Source organism: Gavialis gangeticus, unplaced genomic scaffold, assembly GCF_001723915.1.
Source record: "Gavialis gangeticus isolate Ggan-Ray unplaced genomic scaffold, GavGan_comp1, whole genome shotgun sequence".
NCBI lineage: Eukaryota > Metazoa > Chordata > Crocodylia > Gavialidae > Gavialis > Gavialis gangeticus.
The window spans coordinates 61,108,952-61,119,317 of record NW_017729033.1 but is presented as its reverse complement, the minus strand read 5'-3'; the positions used below and the strand labels follow the sequence as shown (position 1 = coordinate 61,119,317).

The 10,366-nt window shown below is 38.1% G+C and overlaps 1 protein-coding gene across 2 annotated transcripts in view; it reads right to left on the bottom strand.

The window, feature by feature from the left end:
• The window catches only part of N4BP2 (NEDD4 binding protein 2), a 96,396-nt gene that overhangs the window by 20,041 nt on the left and 65,989 nt on the right, over positions 1-10,366 (bottom strand). For both annotated transcript variants that reach the window (XM_019526064.1, XM_019526066.1), the window contains exons 11-16: positions 9,571-9,656; positions 9,074-9,119; positions 7,484-7,728; positions 6,048-6,166; positions 2,548-2,686; positions 910-1,098 (exon numbers count right to left, since the gene is read on the bottom strand). In XM_019526064.1, coding sequence (XP_019381609.1) covers positions 910-1,098; positions 2,548-2,686; positions 6,048-6,166; positions 7,484-7,728; positions 9,074-9,119; positions 9,571-9,656 — 824 coding nt within the window. The remainder of the gene's footprint in view (positions 1-909; positions 1,099-2,547; positions 2,687-6,047; positions 6,167-7,483; positions 7,729-9,073; positions 9,120-9,570; positions 9,657-10,366) is intronic.

Here is a 10,366-nt window from a genome sequence, read left to right as displayed (position 1 = left end):
GACTATGAGGTTTACCAGACAGATAAACAGAAAAAGAAGCAGGTATACCATGTTAATATGCTAAAGAAGTGGGAAGACTGGAAAAGCATGTACCTAACCCTCCATCCCAAGGGATTAGAGTTGGGACCCTTGTTGGCAGACTCAGAGATACCAAGCCTAAAACTTACACTTGTAAGAGATCACAAGTGCAGGCTACAGCCTCAAACTTAGGCTCACAAATAAAAACTTGTCCTTGTAACTTGCCCCAAACTGAAAACACAAAAAGCAGATAAAGTTTTTCTGGAGCAAAGGTAGTAGTTTGTATTCCCTTACCAACCATACAATAAATTCTTTATAATTTTACTTGTTTTTGTATCCAAGAAGAAGAGGCAGGACAGAGACTGAAACTGTGTAGCTGCCCAAATATCACAGAGACATTATTATTTAGAATCTCTTTGAAGAAGACGTAATACCATTTAAAGTGGGAACATAACAAAGTCACTCCTAAAAGAATCAGATCCTCAGTATTTCAATAAAATTCTCAGACCACCAATATGAGCACAGATAATAAAATATCACCCAATTTATATGCAATATTACACTACCCATTAGAAAAAAATCAATCCAAAGTCATATTACAATATGTTGTGCATTTCACAGTTTTAAAACTTTGGATCTTTCAATAGAAAGTTGCCTTATCACAGTATTAGTTCTACATATGCTACCAGATCACTGTGAAACTACAATCTACTTTAGAACTATTAATGCATGTGTGTGTTAGATGATTTCCCAAGACTTCCATATGGGAGGAATGATTAAGCATATCCAGATAACTGAGAGAATTCATATCAAATCTAATTGGGTAGTGAGCACATTCCTAAACCAAGACACAAAACACAGTTTAAAAAAATTTTTTTTTTTTTTTTTTACCTGTTGCGCATAAAATGCTGCCACAGGCTTCATACCCATGCAATATGCCTCCCCTGCCTTTTTCAGACAGTCCTGTCTCTTCTGCTGATGTAAGAAAGCTTCTGCTCTAAAATCATCATATCCAGGGTACTCAATGTCTTGAAATGCTATTTTACGCATAACATCTTCATCTTCCTTGAACTTCTTTGCCTGTAACAGGTAACATTTACTGGAAAGGCCTAGTCCAAATTAAACCCTTTACAAGGCTTCTACTGATCTCACTAGAGCAGTAATTGACTGAAACATTCAGCTATGTGATAGCTACCTATTCATTACAGGGGAGCAAACACTGAATACATCAGAGGAAAACAAGCATGAGACAAGACATCAATATATCAAAAGACCAGACCAGTGACAAGTGAAAATACATCCCCTTTTGGCTCTTATGTGTAAAATGTAACTACATGTCCAGTTTACTTGTTTATTATTACAAGCAGCTGTAATCCACCTCTAAGAGTATGGTATTGAAAATGACCCCAACTGATAAATAAGTTGCTGTGTTCAGTTAAACTGAAAGTTTCTGAAGTTTCTTAGAACAATGTACTATTTTAATATACAAAGAAAACATTTATTTTTATATTTCATCTTCCCATTTTTACGGCATGAGCTATCCGGTCCTTGCAACAGGGTTTTTTTTAAAACCTCAGATGGTTTTAAGTTTGACTAAACAAAAATGTGCTCCCCATTTTAGCTATTTGAAACTACACCACATGGAGGCAGTTTTGCCTAGTGGATAAGCTACCACACTAAGATTTGGAGGACCTAGGTTTTATTCACAGCTCTCCCACAGGCCTGCTGCCATTAGCTACTCACTTCCTTTTTCGGTACCTCAGTTTACCCATCTATAAAATGTGTATAACAACACTGTTCTTATATTAAGTGCTTTGTGATCTATTCATGAGAAGCGTTACATGAGAGTAAGGTATTACATTAATCATAGGCAACATATATACTCAGACTTCTCAGGGAAAACATCCTTGTCTACACTACTCAATGCAAGGTCACTGAAACTAACCAACTTTATACATGCTGTGGCCATCATAGATTCCAAATTGCAACTGCAATTACGATCTGATTCTAAAAATGTTCAAAAAAGTATTTCAAATATTCTCTGCATGTCCCTAAAATGAAAAACACTATAAAAATAGAGCCAACCAGATAAAGGCATTCTAACTATAGGCTACAGCATTTCGAGGTCCCTTCCAGCCCTGGAATTCTATAAATCTGTTCTATCCTGAGTACTTTTCTGATTAGTTGGAACTTTCTTGCCCTTTCCTCTTCTCTGCCTAATCTCAGCAGGCTTCTTTCCTTCATGAAGGACATGCATGAGTGACTCAGAAAATTAGGCAAACACCAAAAATATTAGACTTCAGGACAACAGAATTTTATGGTTAATCTTGTTAATATAAAATACAATTAATATAGGTTAGCACTGGCCACCTAAAAAAATCTCTGTACTTCAAATTCTACGAACCCATGAATGTGAAATACCATGTGTACCATGACAAAGACAAATTTGTGTATGCTGAAACAAAACATACATATTATGGCTTCAGTGACAGGATTTAAGTATATAAATTAGCAATAATTCAACAAAACCTTTTTATCTCGGTTCTTCACTGTACTGCAAGAAGGGAGGGTTTCACTTTGCTGAACAGCCCCTTGAACAACAACTGTTCTTACAGGATCTGCCTCCAGGACACAGTTCAAAAATTGCTCAGTCTGTTCTAAAGAATAGCTGCAGAAAATAATTAATATAAAATACAATTAATAGGACATTGTTAACATACATGCCACTTTACTAAAAAGCTTTTCCTGTTACTTCTTAAACATTAAGGCAACAGCATGATGCTTAGCCAAATATGAAAATCAGTCTAAGGGTAAATTTACACTGCAATCACATCTTGGCAGGTCAAATTAGCCACGATGCCACAGCTAGACGACCAGCACTATGCAAGCTACAGAGTTGGAAAGATAAGCCATACCACTAATCTAAAGCTAGCTTGGGTACTTCTGCACTATATTGCGTCCACTTCTCTAGTTAGAGTGGAAACATACAGCTACTTTCTGTCAGCCTTTTATGGAACAAGTGACTCCTGAACCCACTATTGAAACTCTGGCAGTATTCTGTCTGACTTAGTTTCATCAACACTGTGAAAAAATGTCTCCTCAATAGGCAGAAAACAACAGGAAGAAAGACTTACAAATTAAATACATTTTTGTGAAAAAGGCTCAAAAACAACACAGAGAATTTAGAAGGGGAAGAGCTTGGGAGGAAAGGAAGAAACAAATACAAAGATGCAGGGATAAGTGGAGTTGTGCTGCGCTTGACAGTGAAGCCAGAAATCTACTTGACAAAAAAGTGGAAGAACACCATTGAAAAGATTCATAGAAGGCTTGAGCAGCAGTTTAGATGATTTAACAAAGGTGACAGAGCTGGTTTCAGTAGTCGTGGAGGGACAAGCGTTTGACCTCTAGAGAAAATAGAAAGAATGACCAAGCTGAGATTCTGTAGAGAAAGGATCTAAAGGATCTGATGTCAACCTGAATGTGTAGGAGAATCCCAGAGGGTGTAAACCCATATGAAAAGAAATATAACAAGGGTTGTCAAGCAAGATGCCAATAGAGGAAGAAAGAATGTTTTAGGGAAAAAAATGAAACTCAGTTTTCCCTATTTTGAGTTCAAAGTAGTAGCTGAACATCTAGGAAGATGCTGAAAGATAATCAGAAGGAAGAATAAGTGGAAGGAGAAATAACTCTGCCCCTATTACAGACTTCTTCAGAGTTGCTGTAGCAAACAATGGAGTATTAGCTACTGCTGTCAGGTGAGATGTGTTTTCTTCAATTGCACTGTTCCCATTTCCTGCTAATTTGACCAATATGCTCCTCAGGATGACTGTTGCTTCAATTAGCTAAGCCACCGGTTGGGAGGGGCCAGCAATTATGCCAGATATCAGTAACATCTAACAAATGCAGGGGAAGGGAAGTCAAGTGAAGTGAAGGAAGTCAGGGAGTAGTCTTCTCAAACCAATAAGTGAAGGGGAAAATAAGCAAAAACTTTATGTATAAAATTTCAAGGACGGGAGTAGGAGGGAAACTTTCACTCTTAAGTACCCCTCACTAGCAGGCATCAGTCTCAGGAGACCACAGAGACTGCGCTTTTGGTGGGCTACCAGGTACCACCACAGCTTCGAGTGTCTGAGGAGTCTGATGCACGATAAGCAGACTCTGTGGCAAGTTGCACGTACAAACTTGGTTGAGCTTGAGTACCATCTTGTCTTGCCTGCCTCTGTCTCCTCCTCTCTCTCTCTCATCATTGATCCTCTCCATCTCAAAGTGACATAGGCCCTGCTTCATGGCAGCTTTCCACTTGCAGTGGTCCAAAGTGATTAATTCCCAGTGTTGGCCATCAACGTGCAGTTCACAAAGGTTTTTCTTGCAGACGTCAACAAAATGGAGTTTAGGCCATCCAAGCTGATGTTTGCCAGTGGCCAGCTCACCACAGAGTATGTCCTTGGGGATTTGGCCGTCGCTCAAACGATTCTCACGTCCGAACCAATGAAGGCAATTGTCACAAGAGCAGATTGATTTCAAATTCTTCCGAACATGACCCATCGAACTGCACTGTTGCATGAATACTTATGTGGAAGGACTTGATGCTCAGGAGCTTAGGAAGGCAGCCACTCGTCTTCAGGATTCAGAACAAATCATCTCTGCTGATAAAACCAAAAGCTCTGTTAAGATCAACAAATGCCATATATGTACAGAGATTTCCTTTGTTCACGGCATTTTTCCTGTAGCTGTTTCAAGGAAAATATCATATTCAGAGAGGTGGTGCTCTCACCTTCCCTGGAGATCTTCAAGAGGAGACTGGATAGGCACCTGGCTGGGGTCTTATGACCCCTGCCACCCCCAGTGCTCCTTCCTGCCCATGGCAAGGGGGTCAGACTAGATGATCTGTCTAGGTCTCTTCCGACTCATTGTTTCTATGATTCTATGATCATGGATATACCAGATCTGAAACCACATTGAGACTGAGGGTAGACTCTGTCTGCAAGAGTCTGAAGTCTTAGCAGGACAACTTTGGTAAACAGTGTCCCAATGATGAGAAGTAAGGAAATTCCGTGATAATTACTGCAGTCAGTCATTTGTTTTTGCGTACAGTAATTATGCTTGCATCCTGCACATCTTGAGGAACTTCGCCTTCTCTGCAACACACACATCTTAATTCATGCAGATGGAGGAGGAGGATGGATTTCCCATACTTAGTAACTTCAGCTGGTATACAATCTGTACCTGGGGCTTTACCACAAACAAGCTGATCGATGGCTTTTTCTACTTCGACGACAGTAGGTTCATTGTCAAGTATTGTCAGGGTTGAGAGGTCTTCAAGTGCATCAAGAGAAGAGTCACGGACCACATTTTCTCTGCAAGAGTAGAGTTCTAAGTAACGTTCAACCCATTGATCCATATGCTTATTGTGGTCATTTAAAGAGACAGTGTTCCCCAAAACAGGCCCAAGAGCTTTCCTGATGCCCCCATACATTGCTTGCGTGTTGCCTCGGTCAGCAGCTTTCTGGATACTTTTGCATAGTTGTAGCCAATAAATGTTTGCACACCATCTCACTATACATCTGACCTTTTGCTGGATCTCTCCAAGTGCCTGCAAGTTGGAGTGGCGAAGGTCACACTTATATTTAAGGAGAGTTGACCATTTCTTTTCCATGAATGGGATCATTGCTGATGAGTTCTCAATTGTTTGAGGTGTGATGCAAGGTACCACAAGTGTCCAAGACAAGTTGACAGACGGCTCCTTTGAGCTGAACCCATTTTTCCTCATCAGTATTATACGGCTTAAAAGATTATGGAGCCCCAGAAAGAGTTTTGATTAATTGAGATGTGATTAACTGAGACAATTTTGATGAATGAGACAATATGATTAAGTGTCCTTAACCACAGCTAAATATAATATGTTATTTTGCTATTCTTTTGAAAATATCCTTTTCTTGCACTTAATTATGACAGAATAACCGTGTACATAAAAAAGTATTATGCAAAGTTTCACAAAGGAACACAGGAAACATGTAAAGATCTCTCACTTGTTATCCTTGAAGATGTCCCTTAAGAAATTTTGATTAATGGTTGGAAACATCTCAAAGAGTTGCTTCTCCTTCAGTTTGGCAGCACAATCTTTTCTAGCCATGCAAGCGGCACGTTTCTAAACCAGAAAGTAAAACAAAATAACCCCCCACATTATCATTAGAGAAATCTACATCAGTAATAGAACTGATTCAGTAATATATTTCATTTGTCAACTACACAGAAACAAAACCTAATCAATCTATATACCTATGATAAAAAAGAGAATAATTATATTTCAGTAGAAGCCATGCATTTGCACTGATGAACAGAAAGTAAGGATACCATGCTGCCACAGTCCCAATCATTTGGCGTGACTGAACTACAGCTCCTTTAATTTAATTGTTGAAAGTCAGATGTAGAGCATTTCTTGAAAGGAGCTTTTAGTTTAGGCATCTACTGTTCAAGCTAAATCCAGATTCCTTAAGGTTCCAAGAATGTTGGAACACCCTTCTTTAGTTAAAAGCTGAAATAAAACTGATATTTCCAGCAGTCAGATATTTTTAATCCGAGTGACCAAAGCAAAACCAAATCCCATTAATCCAAGCTGAAAACTATTTATGGACACCACAGTTATAACTGTACATGCAGCTCACGGAAAAGAACCCACAACTCTGATTATAAACCTTTATTTTTAAATGTCTGATCCATGTAAGCAGAAATGGGATTTCCTTTCAGGACAGCTGCTTAAAGGCAATAGGGAGACTTATAAAGTAATAGTTACGCTGGTCTTGCACTGGCTCCCGTAGAGGGCAGTGGCGTAAACACTCACTCTTGTTATATAACTATCAGCTCCACATTAAAAACAGGAAAAAAATGGATACTAGAAAAATGAAAAAGAACAAAACTGTATGGAAGAATTAAATAACCTGTTCTAAGAAGGCAGTATGAAAAAACAGAAAAAAGTGAAATCTTAACTCATTTTCATTAGCAATGCTGTGGGTTCTTTTTAAAACGTATTAAAACCAGGCAAATCCATTTTTAAATGAGTATCATATAGTACTAATTAACAATTTTGGCACAGCTCTCTTACAAAAAAATGCATAAAAATCAGTTTAATAAACTCTTTTAAATATGAAAACCAAAAATGCAGCTCAACCAAATGCAAATGCTAACCTGTTCACTGAAATCCAGCATAATCTGTGTGTGAAACAAGACATTAAACTTTTAATTGACAGATTTATTTTAATAGGAAAAAACCTGTCTTTTATCTAGGATCCTAAATACACTGTTGCTATTATAGAATCACTTACAATACTAGCTATCCATTAGTGTCAGAAGCTCAGCATTAGTCAGGCAACATGAAAACAGGTAACCATAGATGCAAAATATGCCTTCCAAGCTTACCAGATTAAAAAAAAAAAATAGGCATCATAAAATATAAAAATATTCATACCAGGTCCTGTTTCTCTTGTAAAGCAATTTCTTCACATATTATTTCTCTGAGTGATACTTTCTGTGTTTGTGCATTCCAGTGATCCATAAAAGGGAAAACTTCTGGTGCTGCTGAATTTTTAATCTGTGTAGTGTTAGATGAAGATGAGGCCCAAGTCATTTTCTTCTTCTGCAGTTTACTGTCTGTGCTCTGAGATAAGAATGTGCCCGAGTCATCTAAATCTAACTGCTCAATCAGCGTGGGACCTTCCAAAAAGCAAAAACCCGAAGGTGACAGAACGAAACACTCAACAATATATTTAATCAAAGCACAGCCATAAATGCATGCATTTTACACAGATATTTTTTGTAATTTACTTATAATTCATGAATATCTACTTTATCTAAGCATTTTCTAGCAAAATATTACCTTACTTATACTTTAATCATCTCTCTCTGGCTTCCCTTCCCCCTTATCCCTTTGCCTCTTTCTTCAAAAGTCTAATCAGGCTTCATTTTAATTCTAGAAAGTAAATATCTGACATTTAAGCACTGAAAACTTACAACTGAAAACACTGAAAAATTCAAACACTGAAAACTAACCCTCAATCACAAATGAGTAACTAGACGAAAATGGGCAGTTTGGGGAGGGGGGTTGTTGTGGGGGGTGTTGATGCAGTTACTTCCATGCATTCACCTTTTTCAACACCTTGTTGTTCAACAATTTGATCCTATGTTTCTATGGCCGATATTAATGGCACAGTTTAGTCAGTAAACTAACAGCATTTTTAAGAAGCTGCTTATGATGTGAATTGTGGGCTATTGTCAGAACCAAGGTTTAGGGTAAAGGAAAGGGGATGCCCTAGCAAATGATTCTTTCTGGGAAACTGAGGGCTAAATAATGGATTAGCCAATTCATCGCCCTTTGAAACAGAGTGACATGCATTTGCCCCAGACTAAATCAGGCCTCCTAATCAGAATGGATGGGAGGGAGGAATGCCAAGGTCCCTTTGCAGAAGACTAACTCCACAAGTGGCAATTGCCTAGTATACAGTACACCCTATATCAGCTGAGACTGTGACTGCCTTTCCAACATTCATAAACACCCAACTGTAGTTTGGCCTGAAGTACTTTGATCCCAGAAATATGCAAAAATCAATCACCACAGCACTTCAGTGCTGCTATTATAATTAACAGTTTTAGCTAATTTGTTTACAGTGCCACTGTTTCCACTGTGAGAGAATGGCAGGCACCTTAGCTTAATAAAAGAAGCACTCAGTTCTCATGAATTAATCTTACTGTCATTTTAATTTTAAGAACATGACATTTCTATAAGAGCGTAAGGCAGTAGTTTTCAAACTTTTTAAAGGCTCAGAACTTCTGCATATCGCTTCTGCCACAGAACCCTTCTATCCCTGGCTCTACTGCTTCACATGTCAGCTCACACTGTTCAGGAGAGCTGGCCCTGCAGTGGCAGTGCACTGCCCCAGGGGGTAATGCCTACTCTGCCATTACCCCCAAATCACTTTGTGGAAGCCCTGATGACCTATGAAAACCCCCGGCTTCCATGGAAGTTTGAAAACCACTGCTGTAATGAAAGCATGTACTGTACCTTCCACAAGCAGTTTATATGATCCATCTTCTTTCCTTTGCCGCTTCTAAATACAATTATTGAAAAAAAAAAACCTGAGAGTTAATGAAACACAGATGTAGACTCCCCACCAATGAAACACAAGAAATATTACCTTCCAGGTAAACTCTTTTCACATTAATTTATAATCACTTTAAATATATATATTTTAAATTTCATACATGTATCAACAGATAAGAATAGATTAGGAGGTACATTTTGAAAATAAAATTACTTTTCAAATAACAGAGCAAAGAAAAATAATTTATGCTAACATACTGAATCAGATCTCATAATGAAAATTAGATAAATTATTCTATGTTGCATGTCCAACTATCCTTCCAGTTTTGCAGTTTGAGGCATTATTTCAATTAGGAATATAAACATCTTGTAAAAAAAATTCTGGCAAATACCTAAAGAGAAACAAATAGACTGACAAAGCACAAGTATACATTTTCATACAAAAGAACTCTACAGACCATAATAGATTCTTTCCATTTCTCATGAATCACTTTTGCCAGATTCAGATCTATATGAACCACACAATCCTCAAGCGTTAATGACCCTTTTGAAAGAAAGAAAATATACTCATTACAACACTGTATAAAGGTTAGTTTAACCAAATATAGGACTGCAATTTGCATTTACAGGTCATACCTGAAAGAAGTGCAACTGCTAAGTTAAACAAAGACATTCTCCCCACAGAATTCATAAACCAGCACTCAAATTTTGAATGTCAAGTTGTTAACAAGTGCATCTTCCATAATCTTAACTACTAAATGAAGCTCTTTTATAGTTTTTGGGGGTATTGTTAAGCATAATTTCTTATGTATTCATCACTGCTTTTCTTTTTTCTTTCTTTTTTTTTTTTTGCAGCCAATTTTTAACTTTGTGACCAATTGCAAAACTGCATTTCCCTTAATTTAATCCCTGTCTGCAGATAGTCCTAATTAACACAATACTATAATGTGAGCACAAATGCCCAGGTATCATACCCAAATTAGAGAAATATTGTTCCAGGAAAGGAAAAACAGTAGGTGCCACTTTCTACTCCAAGGGGGACCAACCTTTTGGTGGGCATGCCACAAATTAGCCCCTCACCCTCCCTGAGTGCTACTCTGATCCACTTCCCCTATCCAGATCCCCAGCAGGTATCAATTTCCCCTGTCCTGCTGTTACCAGCCCTGTGATCCCTGGCTGATCTACTACTCTGCTCCCTGCTTCCTTCCTTGTGCTCAGTGCCCAACCTGCTCCTTTGCTTTCTTCTCCTAGCTC